This window comes from Molossus molossus, unplaced genomic scaffold (assembly GCF_014108415.1).
Source record: "Molossus molossus isolate mMolMol1 unplaced genomic scaffold, mMolMol1.p scaffold_m16_p_7, whole genome shotgun sequence".
Classification (NCBI taxonomy): Eukaryota; Metazoa; Chordata; class Mammalia; order Chiroptera; family Molossidae; genus Molossus; species Molossus molossus.
Genome location: NW_023425401.1, coordinates 51,594,930 through 51,614,019, shown reverse-complemented (window position 1 = coordinate 51,614,019; position 19,090 = coordinate 51,594,930). Strand labels below are relative to the sequence as shown.

The following is a 19,090-nucleotide window of genomic DNA, read 5'->3' as shown; positions in this document are numbered from 1 at the left end:
TATTTTCCTCTAGGTACAAAGTCAGCAAATTGTATATGATATTTTTTTTAAATCTTTAGGTCTTTAGTAACAAAATAAGATGACAAGTGAATGTATGTTACTTCCACTATTACTTATGCACTTTTTCTTTTGAAGTTTTACTGATTTGTCAAATTGCAAATTTCAGGAATCACAGTTTGAAGGTATAGTACAATAGTAGATACTGCGTAAAATTAGGAGGCAGTTTATAACCCTTGAAATTTATGAATTAAGTGTGAGTGGGGATTATTACAAGTTGAAAGTAAAAAGTCACCAACGTTTTGTTACAGATTTTTTTCAAGAATATACTCATCACAGCAAGTATTTGGGGAATGCTTTTCTTTTCTACAAGCTAAAAATCAAGACTGCTCATTAGTTGGTAATAAACCTTCAGTTTGATGAATTGACCCTGTTGCTTAAGAAGTCAAGATTTAAAAACATTCTTGACCTATGTACCTTATGCCATCATAAGTTTTTCTTCTTGTACTTCCCGAGACTGTATCTGTGATCTTGCAGACATGCCGCCGTGAGGTTTTCCCTCGCGAGTGCGTTGTCCACATGAGCCAAGACGCGTGTGCAATAGATGACTCTTGCACAGGGTTGTCATCTGGTCAGTATTGCCTGCAAGGAATACTCTAGGTATTGCAGAAGGTTTGCTGTGACTGCGATCTCTGAAGTGGAAATATAAAATAGCCAAAGCAAATGTAGATATATTGTAATATGTGATACTTGTATAAGTTAGAAATTTTTTCTTTTGTCATACAAAATATGTGACAATAATGCACAAAACCATTATTTATTATATTTACTATTATTGCTACTATCAGAAAACAGTGTGAAATACTTATCAGCAGATACAAATAACATCTAGCCTTTCACACCATATCAAATTTGTACTTCTATTTCAAGTGGCAGTATTTAACCTGTTGCTTAATCAAATCTGTTTAGTACTGAATCTTCATATGATAAGGTGTTTTGTATTTGTATATACTTTCCTGTCCACTAAGGTTCTTTTACATCTTACTGCTTTCCCTATGACCGATTAAAAACTAGGGTAGGGATGGTTTCTTCCATTTCATGTATATAAAACCTGGATTATAGTTATAGATCATCTATTTTGTTGTAAAAAAATCAGAGAAAAAGAACACTGTAGTAGTTAAATAAAATTCAGATCATCTTATTGCCCTAATAAGATTCAGCCCAGGCCCTGGACGGTTTGGCTCAGCGGTTGGAGCGTCGGTCTGTGGTCCAGAGAGACCCGGGTTCGGTTCCCACTAAGGGCACGTACCTCGGTTGCAGTTTGTCCCCGGCCCTGGTTGGTCGTGCGGGTGGCGGCCACTCGATGTGTCCTTTCACATCGATGTTTCTCTCTCTCTCTCTTCCTCTCTCTCCCTCCCGCTCTATCTGAACAAAAAATGGAAAAATATCCTCGGGTGAGGATAAAAAAAAAAAAAAAAAAAAAAAAGACTCTATACTACTAACTTTTGATTTAATGTTATAGTAATTAGAATATTGATCTGTATCTCAGTTGAGCGGTAAGATAAGCATAGTTCTGTTCTGACACTGCTACTAGTGTTAGCTGTACGTTTTCTGTAGTTTAGTTATTGTTCTTGAAGTTCGAAACAGTTTCATCGCTTTTCCGTAGGCGAGCTAGACGCCAGGATGTTAAATATGGAGACCCAATCACCCAGTGCTGGGACATAGAAGACAGTAAGTATCTGTTTAATATGTTTTTCTCTCATTTAAAACTTTAAGCCTAGTCTTTGTGTGTATTTTCATTATATGATTTAGAACATCTATTATGCAGGAAGATGTCATGTTGTGTAATGCTTATATTCTGGAAAAGCAGCCGGGGATTTTAATAAATCAACACCCTGTCCATATGCTTAAGTGAATAATCCTTTGTTATATTGTTTCATGTCTTTTAAAATCCTAATTTTTATCTTTTTTATTACCTTATCTATTCTTGTAAAGTTTGAAAACTGCTATTAGAGATAAAGCAGGATATAGTCTAAAACATATGGACATTTAGAGAAAACTCCAAGAGACCCTGACAGAAAAGTCTGGTAGAAGTGTAGGCTAGGCATTTATTAGAAAGAAGTCTTAGGTAACTTACGCATTATTTCTATTCAGGCCCTCATTTAATCAGTAAATATTAATGACTTCCTTGTGCATGTAATTGTCTCGAGTATACTTTGAGACAAAGAAACTCCTTAGAGCGCCTACAATTCTTTGGGGAGATGTCATAAGGCACAATTAGTGATAAGGGAGTTTGGCAAAAAGAGACATCACCAGAAGCTGGATAGTTCAAAGGAAATTTCATAGAAATTTGAACATCTGAATATGATAACTACAGAGTGGAAAATAGAGAGGAGATTTGTTGAATAAGTATGCAAACAGAGAAAATTCTATAAAATTATATATTCTAGAATTTTAGTTACTTTCCACTGTTAAGGTCTGCCATCAGATAGACAATATAAGTGCACACACACACACACATACACACACACTCTCACATAGCTGGAGAACTGCCTACCCTTCATCACATTGTTAGTAACCATCCTGTAATTGAATAAACAACCTTAATTTTATAGTCCCCAAGTTATGATCCAGCAGTGTTTTCATAATTTAACAAAACAATTATTTAGAATTCGTAATTTCATTCTTCTGAAAAATAAGCTCTGGCCTAGAATTGTATTTTGAGTTCTCATTTTGATATGTATGTGACTCACTGCCATGCTCATTGTTGTATTTGAAAATCATCACTTGTGTGCTAAGTGTACAGGTTTGCGCATGCACATATGAGATTTATCAGGAAATATTACAGGTATTGAAGTAGATATATCAGTGAACAAGAAGAAAACAATCTGCACACAATGCAATATACAGATAATATACTATAGAATTGTACACTTGAAACCTATGTAATTTTATTAACCCATGTAACCTCAGTAAATTCAATTTATAAAAGAAACAAACAAAAAAAGAAAATCTGTGCATTCATGGAACTTATATGCAAGTGTGTATTAGGGGAGGGATCAGGCAATAAGCATAAAAACTAGTAAAATATATGCTATGTCAGATAACGATAAATCATATGAAGATATATAAAACACAGTTGCTGCCTCAGGCACTTACAATTACTTTCTCCACTTTTCCATATCCAATTCTTGCTATAACCCATTTCACACATGCTTTTCTAATCACCCTCATCACTGTGCCCAATCCGTTTGTTATCAAGGTCACCAACAATTTCCTCCTTGCCAAATCCAATGTCTAATTTTCAGTTTCCATTTTCACTTGATCTCTAACTCCTTCTTCTTTTTTTTTTCCCCCTGAATAAGAGCCATTTATTAGCCGGCCGGCATCTGATTCTGAACACCCCTGGGACAGCGTCTTCGGAATCAGCCTCTAACTCCTTCTTGAAACACTTTTATTACTTGACTTCTGTGGAGTGATGGGCTGGAGCCGGTTCTTATGGCCCCATGAGAACTGATTGTTGATCATTTAGGATATCTGTGAGCTGGTTTTAAATCATTAGTAGTTTGAATGAGACACGGTGGGCATTTTTACACCAAGAACATCAGGTGTAACACTACACTACAAACACTAGAAATCAGGGTCTTTTATTTCCCCGGATGGTATCCCAACATCCCTATGCTTCCGGGCACTACATCTTCCCCTTTCCCTCTTATCTTCCTCCTTCTCAGTGTTCTTAACTTTCTTTTCACCCCACCATCTGAATATCCCGTCTCTACCCATTCACACCCTAATACCTCAATGCCAGTGCTGTCAGACTTCAAAATTCATAATCTAGTTCTGAACTTTCTCTCTGTGCTAGACTTGTATGCTCATATGCCTACTCAAAAACCCCTCTTAGATGCCTCCAAATCATCTGAAATTACATCTGTGAAAGAATTCTTGTTATCTTCTCAAAACTTGCCTGTTTTGCAGAATTTCTCCTATTAATAAATAGCACTACTATTCACCCAACTGTTTAGGTCAGAAAGCAGCGAGGGTCATATCTTTATTTTTCTCATTCTTTCACATCCTATCACCAACCTCTCAGTAAGGCATTATGGCTCTGCGACCACAACTAGTTTGTGTCCCCTCCGGAGATGCCAGCCTAACCCAATCCACCATTGCTCCCCAGCATCTGCTCAGCGCGTCTCCCTGCTTCTCCCTGCTTGCCTCTGCTCAGTCTACACCCCACTCAGTAGCCAGGGTAACATTTCTAAAAACTTCAGTCAGATCATATTATTTCCTTACTCAAAGTCTTTTGCTAGCTTCTTAGAACACTTAGTAAAAGCTCCACAGACTATAAAACTGTACTTGATCTGGTTCCGAATACATGCCCTGACCCTCCCTCATATCACTGCTGCATGGCTCACTCACAGCCTTTCGCTTTCAAAAGCACCAAGTTGGTTCCTGCCTCAGCTGTGTTGCATTTGTGTCCTCTGTACCTGGAGAACTCTTCAGGTCCACCAGCTCCATCTTCACATCAGTTAATTCTATGCTTTATTTATTTTTTTATCCTCACCCGAGGACATTTTTTCATTTTTTGTTCAGGTAGAGTGGGAGGGAAAGAGAGGAACAGAGAGAGAGAGAGAAACATCGATGTGAAAGGGACACATCGAGTGGTTGCCACCCGCACAACTGACCAGGGCCGGGGACAAACTGCAACCGAGGTACATGCCCTTAGCGGGAACCGAACCCGGGTCTCTCAGGACCGCAGGCCGACGCTCTAACCGCTGAGCCAAACCGGCCGGGGCTATGCTTTATTTTTTATTTATTTATTTTTTCTTTATTGATTTGAGAGAGAGAGGAAGGGTGAGGGAGAGAGAGATGGAAACATTGATGAGAGAATGCATCGATTGGTCACCTCCTGCGTGCCCCCCACCGGAGATCAGGCCCACAACCTGGGCATGTGTCCTGGCCGGGAATTGAACCCACAACCACTTGGTGCATGGGTTGATGCTCAACCAATGAGCCACACTAGCCAGACTAATTCTATGCTTTAAAAGGTTATTTATCAGATACACCCTTCCTGACCATCCTATCTGAAATACCCTTCTCTCCTTTATTCTCTAAGCTGCTTTATTTTTATTTGTGCTGCATCACACTACCAGATACTGTATTTTTTATTTGTTCACTTGCTTACTTTGTCTCTGTCACTAGAATGTAACTTTCTAGAGGGTAGCACATTTTCCTGTCACAGTCAGTTGTACATCCCCAGCACCGAACACCATGTCAATATGGAAATATGGGAGTTTGTGTAATGCTTGGGTAAAGGGAAGGATTTTCAGATGGGTAGCATTTGAGCTTTGTTTTAAGAAGAGAGTCATATTTTATAAAGTAGTGATACCTAAAATCAAAAAGAGCTTACATAGGTGTGGTAAGTTTGTGATGATCCCCATGCTATTTTATGGAGCTTATGTTTACCCTGTAGGTGAAAAGGAGCCATTTAGTATTTCTGTAAAAAGTCATTTTTTAAATATATAAACAATTGATTTCTATATAGATAACCAATTGAAATAGGTGAAGTCAGATAGAGACTCAATTGTGAGAATCAGAGATTGAGGGCATTTAAAAATACAACGTTTTCAATCTTGAGAGAAAGGGGTCAGATTTGAACAAAAGCTGGTAGTAAAGAAGAAAGGAGATGTCTTGCTTATGATTCACCATATATGTATTGTACTTTACTTAAGTCTTGAATAATTGGCAAGTAAATCCTTCCTTCCTGCTTTATTTATTACTTTGTTGTATACTGTGATACCACGTGACTATTAATGCATAAAATCAATAATGCAGTAGATGAACTGTATTTAACCATATTAAACACATCTAGTCTTGCTGAAGTGATTAAATATATGGCTTCAGTGGCATGTCATATATTTGTTATAAAGAAATATTTCAGATATCTCATGATGAAAAAAATTTTTGACTGTAATCTGGAAGATTAAACTATTATCTTTAAAATTATTTTATTCTTAATGAAGAGACATTCTGCTATTTTAAAACATTGTAAACAACTTTTGCACCTTTAAAAATTGATACTCATAGAATATTATATAATATGTATGTGTGTGTATTATACATTCATATATTCATACATATATATATTTAAATTTTTTAAAATAATAAATTTAAAACTTAGAAATTAAAAAAAAAAGTATTGGAGGCAACAATATAATTATTTCCAGTCAAAGTAATGACTTTGTGACCAAAGGTCACTGTTTTTATTCATTTCATGCAGTCAGCTCACTATTTCACTTTATTAGTTGGTTTCACTAATTTATCTTTTACTAAATTGACCGATTCTTCAGTTGAATCAGTCTAGTTGGGTTTCTCCTGAGCCCTTAACGGTCAGCTAACAATCAACCTGCATTCTTCTTGCTTTGTTCATGGACTCCCTTTGCTCAGGAAAATGGTATCTGTTACTATGAAATGATGCACGTCTTTCTCTTCCAGATTGCCACTAGTGATCTTTCGGTGCATTAGGAATTTATTAAGTGTGAAAATTGTAGTTATAATCTGTTCAGTTGGCAGAGATAGTGGATATATTACAGGTTTCAAATGGAATCCATACAGTTTGAAGGTTAGATCATAGACAAACAGATCATAATGGTGTCAGCATGCTTCACTTAACCGGTGCTGGTAAAACACAAATAAGTTCAAAAGAAGTTTCTTGAAAAGAAGCCTAACCAATGGATGGATGTGCATTCATGCCATTTGCTGATAATTTCTGTGCTTGGATTGAGGATTCACTTAGGTCCTTTAAGCCGTACTCTGGTGTATGCCTAAAATGCTAAGTAGGCCCATCTGCAGAATTGAGACATCTGAACAGACGATGAAAAAGTGCATGTTTGGACCAGGATGAATAGCCGTCATTTTTTATTTGATCAAATTTGAGCTACAGATCTTAGATCACACATGGGACACAGCCTTTGGGTACTCAGGATGGAATGCATTTCAGATGGTTGCAGTTGATTTGCGAGGATAAGGTGTCTGAGACACCGCTCCTTTAGCCTCCCATTAACCATCTTACAGCAAGTGCATGTTGGGCTACAGTATCCCTCTTTGAATAAAAGAGAACATACAGGGTGGGGCAAAGTAGTTTTACAGTTTTATGTATGAAAAATAACACAATAATTAAGAAATAATAATATAAGAATAAGCTCTGTTTCACATACAACTGTAAACCTACTTTTACCCTACCCTGTATTTTGTTAGATAACATAGATAAGGTCCTGGTTTTGAGTATGGGAGAATCTAACTTGTTACCATCATTACAGAATTGCATCAAGTATAGATCACTGTACTTACTTTTCTGACATCAAAATTTCTTAATGTTATATGGTCAGCTCTGTGGACCAATTTATGATAGAATTTCTCTTTAAAGGTAAACTGCTCTTCCAGAACTATCTAAAAAATTGGTTGTATTTTATATACGTTAAAAGGTGTTAAAGCACTAAAAAATGTTAATTGTTATTCATTTCAGCTCAGAGAAAAAGACTCATGCCATTTAGAGTTAGATCTTGTAAATTCTTATTTTAAAAAGTCAATTGCAAATACTTTATACACTGAAGAAAGAGTGAACATTTCAAGGAAGAAATAGAGTTTTAAAAATCAGTGTATTAGATAGTATTTGACTTTTAGGTAACAATATTATAACATGAATTTCCTTTCTCTTTAATAATGTGTGTGAATCCTTCCCCCATGGCATCTGTTCTAAATCAGTCTATTTTCCCATTGCTTTTAAAATCAGGTCAAGGTTAATCTCCTATTCCATGTTTGCTTTCCAGGCATTACTCATGAAGCTGCTGATGAAAAGGTGATTTTTGGCATTGAATTTAATTCAACTTTTCTGGAATGTATACCTAAATCCCAACAAGCATCTATTAAGTGGTATTTCCAGCGGTCAGGAGAGGAACACCGAGAGGAGGTAGGTCGTAGTCATCAAAAAAGCTCACCTTGAGGAAAATGGTATGAAACTTAAGTCAGGTTTTGGTTGTGAGAGATGTTCAACTTTTAGTACCATATGGTGCTCTCATCACTATTTGATAAAAAGAAAAATAACAGCTTATAATCACTAACACCAAAGGTACTTTGGGATAGGTATAGCCCAAGTTAATGCAAATGTGTTATTAAATATATATTAAAGTCAGACTGAATGTTTAAAAAGAAATTTATATATTTTATTAAAGTTTTTATTTCTCATCGATTGTCTATACATTAGAACAATTCCCTGAACAAGAACAAAAACACAATATTTCTCCTCACCATAGCACAATGACTAAATCTTAGCTCAAACTGTGTTCAGTTTAAATCATAAATGAAGCATATCAAGTATGTATAAAAAAGAAATGAAATACTGTAGATATCTTATGAATAGTTGGATAAGTATCTGGACATATGTACATTTTCACTCATATGTATTAAAATGAAATCAGCAGAGGGAAAAGTAATATGGATGTTCTATTTGTCTTTTGACTTTTTTCTGGTTCCGTTCTAACACATGTGTGATTGAAACATATCACAAGAGATTTTGTAAGGTCTAAAGATGTGAATTTAAGGGGATGAGTTTGGGTAGTCTGGGAAATCTTGTATTAATATTATTTAAATTTCATAAAACAAAATTTATTTGGCAGATTTTTTTTTTATTTCAGTGCCTAAAAAACCACTGATACTCACTCTAGAGTTCTAAAATTCCCAACATGCATCTGGGGACACTACGGTGAGGAATGGAATGAACACAGGATTCCGAATTCCTTTGGTCATAGCACTGAACCCCTGTGGGCCAGATTTTATAACGTGAACAAAATAAATTTGAAAGTTATTGTGAAAATAAAATGGAAAAATACATGAAAGAATGTGAATTTCAAAGCAAAGGATTACTCACAAGTGTAAAGTACGCGTATAAAATTGCAGGCACCCTCAGGGAGGATGTGTAAAACAGGAAATAGCACTGATCATGTGTTCAGCTTGACTGCTGAGGATTTATGAGCAGGTTGTAACTTCTCTAACACTCAGTTTCTCTGTCATATAAGGAGGTGACCAAATGTTCTCTAAGATACCAGCCTCCTTGATAAGTCTATAAACATTTAAACTAGTATATGTAATCAACTAAACATCAGTACAGAACAGTGGTTCTCAACCTCTGGGGACTTTGCTTTCAGTGTTCACATTGGGCAACATTGTGGTTGCCACAACCTGGGTGGGAGGGTGAAGGGTGCTAGAGGGTGGAGGTCAACTAAGTGAGACATCCCGCACTGCACAGTCTCTCCCAGTAAAGAATTATCTGGCCCCGGTTTCAGTAGTGCTGAATTAAGAAACTCTGGAGTAGGAGAATCAACTTTTATCATAGCAAATTGGCTCACAGATATGTTCCACCATTATACAGGGCGGGGCAAAGGTAGGTTTACAGTTTTTGTATGAAAAATAATACAATAATTAATAAATAATAATACAAGAATAAGCTGTTTTGCATACTCACAACTGTAAACCTACTTTTGTCCCACCCTGTATTAAAAAGTTAGTATCATTCTTTTCATCGAAGATCTTGAAGAATAAATTTTATATCACAGTAATGACACAATACCAAACGAATAACTTCATTCTTTATTATGTCAGATTGCTCCAATAAAACTTAATTCTTTATTATTTCTGACATCCATCAATTCTAAAATTATGACATATCCATATTTATACTATATGTTTATTTTAAGGGTCCTATTTTGCCAGTATATATTGAAATATTATTTGCCATAGAACTTTATTTAATTTCAACATATAAATCCTTCACTTTTTTATCACAGAAAAATTAGAAGAATGTTATCTGAGTTTTTTAACATGCAGATTTTCTTTTAGATACTTTACAATATTTTATTTTTAAATATCCCAAATCAGTATTTAAAATTTTTTAGTTAATAAAGTTTGATCGTTTCTTTTTAGTTAAATAAAAATTTTTAATAATTTTTCCTTCATAGTAAATTTAATGTCTTTTAAAAAATATATATGGTACTTTACTTGGGGTAATCTCCCAGTTATAGATACAACATTTGACTGTGCATGTTTGAATTTACATTTTTCATATTCCTGAAAGGCTTTGTATTACTTTAGTTTACTTTTTAACAGTGTATCATACAGTCACGGTGGTACCATGCTCCATGAATTTCAATGGAGCAGAAAGAGTATATTTATTGGATTTTACTTAAAAATATCTTAGCTGTAATATTTCAAATGGTATTTTCATTTATCTTCGTAAATAGCTAGTCACACAAAGTCCAAGTTCTGCCATACTGCTTCCTGAGCCGAGCAAAGGGGCAAAATCCAGCCCAGGTTTGAAATGTTTTCCCAGCAGGAAACCTCTGCTCCTTTCCAAGAAGGTCACAGTTTGGAATCTTTCCTCCACTCAAAATAAGCCTGAGGGAGGACCAGGATCTCCTGTGGCACACAGGCTGTCACCAGGTTTTTCTCTGCCAGGGGGAGAACATTTCCTTACTGAGCTGTTTCACAGTTGGGTGCTGTTGGGAGGTCAGAAGTCAGTTATCTGCTGACTTTCTTATAAAGCTGTGCTGGGAGTGGCCGATGTTTATGCTATAACTGGCGAGTTAATCGTCAGTCCCCAGGCTTCTGTTGAACTTTTGGGATCTTAATGAATGAAAGAGGCAATACCTCTTGCCATTTACAGTAGTATTTTTATCTGTGGATTTTTAAAATGTTTCATAGAGTGTCTTCAAATATTTGCATTTTTCTCTTTGTAGGTCTTTGTTTTATTTTGTTCTTTTTAGTATACAAGTAATATCAATGGTTTTGAAAGTATAGTAACACATAAAGAACTATGAGACCTCTAAGTGTAGATAAGCACAAATACTGTCTTTTGATGTCTATTCCAGCATTTCCCCACTAACGATTATGCTGTGTGTATTTTCTCTTGTCATTCAATTTTAATACCGTATTTTTCCTGTCTCCACCCCAGTGTCCTGATGCCACAGCTACCCATGAATGTTCCATGTTTTATTTAAATAGCTCATGTTTTCTCTCAAAAAAAAGTAATCAACTTCCCTATATAGAAAGTTTTCTCTACTTCTCTATTTTATTTATTTATTTATTTTTTGGTACATGCCCCTAGTGAGAACTGAACCCAGGACTCTCTGGTCTGCAGGCCGATGCTCCAACCGCTGAGCCAAACCGGCCAGGGCTTCTCTATTTTCTTAGAACAAACACTTAGAAGAAAAATAAGCGAGGTAAAGGCTTCAATTGTCTTTATGGCTTGGGATAGACAACTGAATATTGCCGATTTCCCATCAAAATCACTATATTGTGCCTTTTCTGAACTCCTGAGGCAAAGTTTTATATTGCAATGTAAGAAAATCATTACCAGTTTGATATGAAAAAATATTATATTGTGTTAATATCTATTTCTTTTAATACTACTGGATGTAAACTACTCTCTCATGTTTCTTGGCTATTGATTTCACTTGTATTTGGTAAATTGCCCTATCATTTGCTTGGTTTACATCAGTGTATTTAAAATTTATTTTATGAAGCCATGTATATATACACACACACATATATATACACACACATATATATAAATTAACATGTTAATATACATATTAGAAGTAACTTTTTTTACTGTTATTGCTAAAACTTTTTGTTTCTAATTTAGCAAAAGTTTTATAATTTATATTTATAATTTATATAAATCTGTTTATTTACATCTATATGATTTCTCATTTACACTCAAAAATTCCTTGTCCAATAAAACAGAAAAAAATATATTTTCTAGTTACTTTATGGTTTTACTTTTAAAATTGCAGTATACATTTTATATTTACATTTGCTCGAATATATTACATAAATGTAGGAGTTAGTTATGTATAATTTTTTTTTCTTTAAAATAATGAGCCAGTTGTCTCAGAACTATTTTTAAATGTCTTCCTTCTGTGTTTGTTGAAGAAAGGAGATATTCTTGAAGCCCCAGTCACTTCTAAGACATGTGCAATACTTTAGCTATGAAAGAAATGACAGGTGAATTATCTGCGAAGGAATTACCATTAGGCTGCTATTAGCAGAGAATGAAGCCCCTGACCTTTACCTGCTGCTTAGTACCGAAACGTCCTTTGTCCCTTTCCATGATACTCTTCTCGTTTTAAATGAATTGCCCTTCATTGAAGATCTATATTTAATAATGCCAAATATATTATCATTGTTCACATTAAGCAAATGGATAGTTCATCCCAGTTCAAGCATGGTTTTGATTTGTAAGGCTGAGCAGTTTTTACTTATCACTTTTAGAGTGGAGAAAATTCCACGAGTTTAAATTAGTGGCCAGAGATTACATTATCTCCTTGTCGAGGAGCTGAATCTTCTAAATTGACTGTGCTGACATTTTACTGTCGAGATATAGTCTGCATAATGCATCCTAGTCCAGCATAGGAAGAAAGCATTCCAGTGAAGGAGAATGTAAAGTAGGCAAATGTTAATCAACCACTTAATTTCTGGGTCACAGATTTCTAGCTCTAGATTGCAAAAGTCCTATGAAAATGTATCATTCAAAATGTATTTTGTTAAAGACACCATTTCATATTTTTGAAATTTTAAGAAAAATCACTTAAACAATCTAAAAGACATTAGATAAATCCAGGAAGCCTAAAATTTATTAAAGCAAGTTTTATATCTGTAGATCAAAAACCAAAGAAAAATGAAGCACTCCATGGAAGAAAGGAAAGGTGAAGGATCTCAGCGGAGTAATGAAATGCCAGTGCCACTGAGTTCTGTGGGGGCAGAAGTATGGAAAGAAGGGAAGGGAACCAGACTTCAGAGTACAACAACATAAACAGGATGCAAAAAGAGAATAGCCAAATAAGGACGAAGTGTCGCATCGTTTGTGTGAAATCAAAGTCATAATTTCTTCCTGTCAGAAGATTAAAGAGAACAGTAAAACGTAGTGAGTCACAGCTGTGACAGTCTTTAAAGCCACATTAAACAGTTTAAACATTAGCAAGAATACCTGTTATGAAAGGAAATCTAGAGAGGAACTGGAAAGGAAGTTGCCTGCTTTGTCCTGCTAATAACCACAGGCCATTTTCTGTTAAAAGAATTACAGAAATAAAGCCTTTAGAAAATCACCTCTCTCCAGCAACATGTAACGTTGCTAATAATACTTCACACCTTAACCTTCAAAGAGCTTTACTTTTAAACACCCCCCCCCACCAAAAAAACCCCACACCATATGCTATGTCACCAGCTTGATAAATGGGAGACCAAGCAAGGAAGATAAATGAGTTATCATCAGAAGTCTAGCAGATAGTGACCAGAACCTAGGCTTATGGAGTCAGTTTTTTGTGTTCCAAGATGTATTTAAATTTTAAAAAAGTATTTCTACAGTAAAATTATTTAAAATAATATATCTGGTGTGTTCATTTTGAGATTGATGTGTCTGTTTCAGATTGGCGTTTTAGAACCTTACCATTAAAATTCACATTTATTTTAGGCACAAGACTCCTGTGATTACTGAGGATCTAAGTGAATTCAAGATTAGTTTGCATTACAATAGCATTTAAAAATGTCCGATCCTTTAGAATAAATTCCTTAGAAAAAATACTGTGTGCCCAGCTCACCAAATGGGCAAAGTAAAGGAAACAAACAAACAAACCCTTAATGGTGTGGCTTCAGTGAGAAGCGAAGTCGGGGCTGGAGACCATTCAGCCTCATTAACCAGGGATCTGCTCTGTGACCTGCCTTTGGCCTCGTGTGGTACCCCACCAGCTGCACTTTTCTGGCCCAGAGGGTGGTTGGCCATATACTCGTTAGTTAACTGGGCTGGTAGCCAGAGATGTTTCTTTTCCTTTTCTCAGATTTCCAGGATTGAGGGATTTTTCCTACATATTTTTCACATAAAGATGCAGTGCTTAGTCCACCCACTGTGAATAAATTTAATTTAGTTGTCTTTATGCCTCCTTGATTTCCATCAACGGAAAGTCTACAATACGGGGGCAGATGTGTAAACTGGAAATCTTCCAGGCTTCTCTGTTGTTGTTGTGATTCTACTTAATGTCGAGCCACCTCACAATACTGCACGTTACACGGAGCTCTTGTATCAATAAGCGTGCCTTTGGTTTTATTGAAGATAGAGTCGCTATTCACACCGGACTGCGGGCCAGGCCCGCGCAAGTGTTTGAATTGCCTTTCGGTGGTGTTGCTTCAAAGGGGAAAGAGCATCGCATTTCAGGGGAGGTTCTTTTTGTTCATTGAGTGGTCTCACACTTGAAATCACATTACCATGTTATAGTATATCGAGGTATTGCAAATATTTCCACAAATGACAGAGTCTACAGTATCACATATACACAAAGTATCAAAATTCAATCCGGAGTAAAAAGGGAAATTCAGCTTCAGATGTTGCTAACCTTCTGACTATGGTCCTGTTCACTTACAGCTCTCACATTCAAAAGGCTGCCTCCTTGCCTTTCCACTTGACTTTTAACGAGTCACCACTTACAGTTTCCATATGCTATTCAGATCATTTGTTTGGTGAGATCTAGAAAACACAGTGATCTTTTGAAATCATTGTTCTATTCTATATTAAAAGTAGTACATGTACACGCACTAAAGCTCTTTTCTACATGTGACTGTCACATTCTAGCTCTGAAATTCTTAGAATACCAATTGCTATCTGAAATCTCTGTAAAGGTGATCATTTGATAGTTTCCGGTTTTACTTCATTAATTTTTTACAGCTTTTCATTCCTATCCATAGGCTGGGAGAAAAACTAACTGTATTTCAAAGATTCAGGTAGGCATTCTAAGATGCAAGCATGCATTTTTGGGGTCTGTTACTTCAGCTGAATTTTTTTTACTCTCTTTGGCTATGATGATGATATTATGCTTGATGACAGAGAGACAGGGAGTATATCTTTTAGGTTCATCTAAGTAAAGCCATGTAGCATGTTTTCATTTGCTCACAGCCCTCTCTGGTTTTCATTTATTACCTACATTTTTCCAATTCTGCAGTTGAAACCTGATGAAAGGATCATCAAAACAGAATATGGGCTACTGATTCGAAGTTTGCAGAAGAAGGACTCTGGGATGTATTACTGCAAGGCACAGGAACACACTTTTATCCACACCATAGTGAAGCTGACTTTGAATGTCATTGAGAATGAACAGATGGAAAATACCCAGAGGGCAGAGCACGAGGAGGGGCAGGTCAAGGATCTGTTGGCTGAGTCACGGTTGAGATACAAAGACTACATCCAAATCCTTAGCAGCCCAAACTTCAGCCTCGACCAGTACTGCGAACAGATGTGGCACCGGGAGAAGCGGAGACAGCGGAACAAGGGCGTCCCAAAGTGGAAGCACATGCAGGAAATGAAGAAGAAACGCAACCGAAGGCATCACCGAGATGAGCTTCCCAGAGCGGTGGCCACGTAGTTTTCTGTTAATTTAAAGAAAATAATTTTTACCTGCAAAAACACTGTCTTTTGTTTGTACATCCTTTAGACTAACTCATAAGAGTTTTCCATGGAGTTTTGCTAAGGCACAAGAAAAATAATAGGAGTAAGACTATGCATGGTGAATATGGCATACGAAGGGCAAATCTGAACCCGTTTTCTAAGAACCAAACCTGTACCTGCAATGTATCAGAATTATTCTCGAAACAGGGAATTTACATTTGTGAATGTTTTATGTTCTGAGCTTTTGAACTCATGATGCTCTGTAAATAAGTGAGCTAAGCAAACATCACAGATGATAATGTGCTAAGGTGCTTGGTTCCCTCGCATGGTCCCTAGGCATGGAGTTTACCATGCTGTTGTGCTGTATGTTCTTATAAACAGATAAATCATTCCACTCTAGACCTGGCTACCTTATGGTAGGAATTGGAGGGAAGACACAAATTCAGACCACTTGTATACCAAACAGAAACGTTCACAGTGAGCCATTCACTTTTGGTGCATGGTTTAGGAGTTTAGAGAGGTGTATTATTTTTTCAGGCCTCGGGGGTTATTTAGTGTCCTACAGCACTGATTTACTGAAGGCTGTAAATGTTCCTCCCAGGATTCCGTGTGAATTACCAGGAGAAACAGGTTCACAGAGAGAAGTTGGTGCTCAGTTATGTGTTTTGAGAGTATATGTTGAGCTTTATAGGGACAGAATGCTTAATAAATATTTAAGTAAGCTATGGAAAAACATTTAAATAAAATAAGGGAAGCATCATGATGTATGCTGCATCCTAATGAGAAGGCATGCAGATGGGATTTGTTAAGGGACAGAAGGAAAGACAGCTATAAATTCTGGCTTTGGGGAAAAGTCACAGCCCCATAAAAAGGAAGAACAGTCACAAATAAAGTGGGTGAACTGTAACGTAGCTTTATTCACCAGAGTATAAGTAGCTGCCAATTTATAATACATCTGTTAAATAAATTGTAGATTATTTAAAAAAAAAAAACAACTGCTAGCAAAAGTCTGAGGGAAGCAAATTTTCTAAAGGATCATGGGAAAAATGAACACAAATTTATTTGCAATCAAGAGGATTTCATTGTTTTCTTTTTTCTAAAGACTCATCATACTCTATAAATTATTTTCATTTACTGCCTTTATTCTCTTGAATATATTGGATTATGGGATTTTATTTGAGTGAATAGAAAAAAACAATATATACATACATAAAGATAGAATTAGTTAGACAATAGGGGTGGGAATGGGGAGATATATTGTCAAATAGCAGAACAAATGCAAAATTGTTGACAACGGAAAGGGTTAAGTTAACTCTTTGACATCTTTTTCCTCACAATCTTTTTGCATTTCTGAGATTATATGCTGTAATTCAAGTAGCATTGTTTTAGTAAATTAATAATAAATAAGCCTACTGCATGTAAAGAAAACAAACTCACAATATAAACACTTTTCATGTTTTGTTAGCACATATTTCCAGCTGGACCCTACCTCCAAATGTGCATGGTATGTTTTCTGCTCATTTAAGCAGGACTCACCTCTCCTTCAATACAAAACCCTTAGCCTTCTTCTGTTTTGCCTTTTCATGCCCTTTTTAGTGTGAAATGAAAAATTAGTCACTTCCTTACATGGAAGGCAGCTTTTCAGAAAACTAAATAGCAGACATTGCTCGTTTCTCATGCATTCTACGTGTCTTGAAAAAAAGCCTGTGAGAACCTGTGTGATGAGAGGGTAGCTTATTACAGTGGTCAAAGTCATGTCTGTGATGGGCTTGACGCTCACAGCATCCTCTCTACATTTGTTTTATTCACGTCACTTATCTATCTCAAAGTAGTCACACTGATGTGTGAGGTTAAGTACCCCTTTTGATATTAAACTCATAAATATTTGTAGATGTCTCTGTATAAGAAAAACTTAAGGATTTAAAACTTAAGTTGTCCAAAAAAACAAACCAGAACAAATTAGTCTTTGGAAAAATAATGCCTAAGAATAGTTGCAGTAGGATCAGACTGCTAATTGAATACCATAACAAAAGTGTTTGTAAATTGATTTGCTGGGTTGAAATGTTCCAGGAACTCATAGCAACTTCAAAGCAAATAAGTGGGGGTATACTTTATTTTGCGAAGATTTCCACATATTTGTATGTCAGACAGTAATGATCAAATTATGGGTAGCTTTGAGAAAATTACATGAACGAAGCTCAAATGTTAGGATTGACGTGTGAAAATAAATTTGGTTTTCATCCAAATGTGAATGTCCAAGCCATTTTTTAATTCCTTGTTTCTTATAGTTATTCAGACACATTTTTGGAAGCCTATTTTCATTTACATCTACTATTCTGGCTGCTTTGGATATAAAACTATTAATTTATAATAATGACAAAATAAATTTGAAATAATGTTAGTAAAATAGAATGTCAGATAATAAAAAAAACTAATGGACAAAGATTTATGTATATTTATAAAGATAGAGGACATCTAAGCTACATGTAATTTTCTAACCTTTTAATTGCCTAGAACACTTGAGCAACAGTGTGAATACATTAAATGTAAGACAAGACACAATATATATACTTGCTCACCACTGAAGATTTTACCAAATTCTCTTTGACATAATGAAAAATAAGAGTATAGTAAATACTTTCAAATACATTTGCTTAGAAATCAGCTCTTGATGGCGATGTCATAAAATGTCTATGTTTTTCCTTGGATTCTTATTTTCCTCTCCTGTTTCGAATACAAGTCTTTGACTTGCCTATTCTTGCCTCCGTTTCATTCTGGCTTTTTATGTTGCTACATGGAATCCTGCCTGTCTGCTTTCATTTACATTCAGTTTACTCAGAATTTAAAGAATTTGTCTAGAAATGGATTTTTTGAGTAATTAATTTATGTAGAATGCCCGCCTCCAAAGAGCTCAAAACATTATATTCACATTATTGAATAAACATTTTTGAAAACCAATCAAATTACTTAAGAGAAGGAAAAATAGTCATAGAGAAATTTGTAAAAGCCACACAGTAGTAGAACTATAATTGATACAAAAATCTCACCATCTGTTAACTAATGGGTATTTAAAATAGCTGCCTGCAAAATGGTCTTCCTCTTGAATTTTCCTTTGGTCTATATTTTGGTTCTTCATATGCTATTAAGTTTTGTTCCTGCTGGATTATACAGTCTAAACTAAATAAATTAGTTTATAGTGGACAGTGCCTTCTTTTCAACATTATCAAAATTAAAATTTTAAGACAATTTAATACATTGATGGCCACAAAATATTAAATTAAACCAAAACATTCACTCAACACTGACATTTTAAACTTACATATATTTCATAGATATCATTAATACAAATGGAATTAAAAACTGAAATAGCTTCTGTTTAGAAAGTTACATTTTTCTTAGACAGAATATTGCATTTGATTTACCTTATTGGGAATGGATAGTTTAGAAAAAAAGAAGATATTTAAAATGTTTTTATAAAAAGATCTATTTTTCTCATGGAAGATGACTACAATATTTAAATAGTTGAGCTTACATGTAAGGTTAAAAAATAAGATAGAAAATTCCAAGATGCTACCCACTGACAGTGCAAAGGCAGGAACATGTATATGA

General features: G+C 35.4%; 1 protein-coding gene across 1 annotated transcript in view; it reads left to right on the top strand.

The window, feature by feature from the left end:
* The window catches only part of SEMA3D (semaphorin 3D), a 155,337-nt gene extending 136,554 nt beyond the window's left edge, over positions 1 to 18,783 (top strand). The window contains exons 15-17 of the mRNA XM_036247468.1: positions 1,664 to 1,728; positions 7,824 to 7,963; positions 15,039 to 18,783. Coding sequence (XP_036103361.1) covers positions 1,664 to 1,728; positions 7,824 to 7,963; positions 15,039 to 15,458 — 625 coding nt within the window. The 3' untranslated portion in view covers positions 15,459 to 18,783. The remainder of the gene's footprint in view (positions 1 to 1,663; positions 1,729 to 7,823; positions 7,964 to 15,038) is intronic.
* The last annotated feature ends 307 nt before the right edge of the window (positions 18,784 to 19,090 follow it).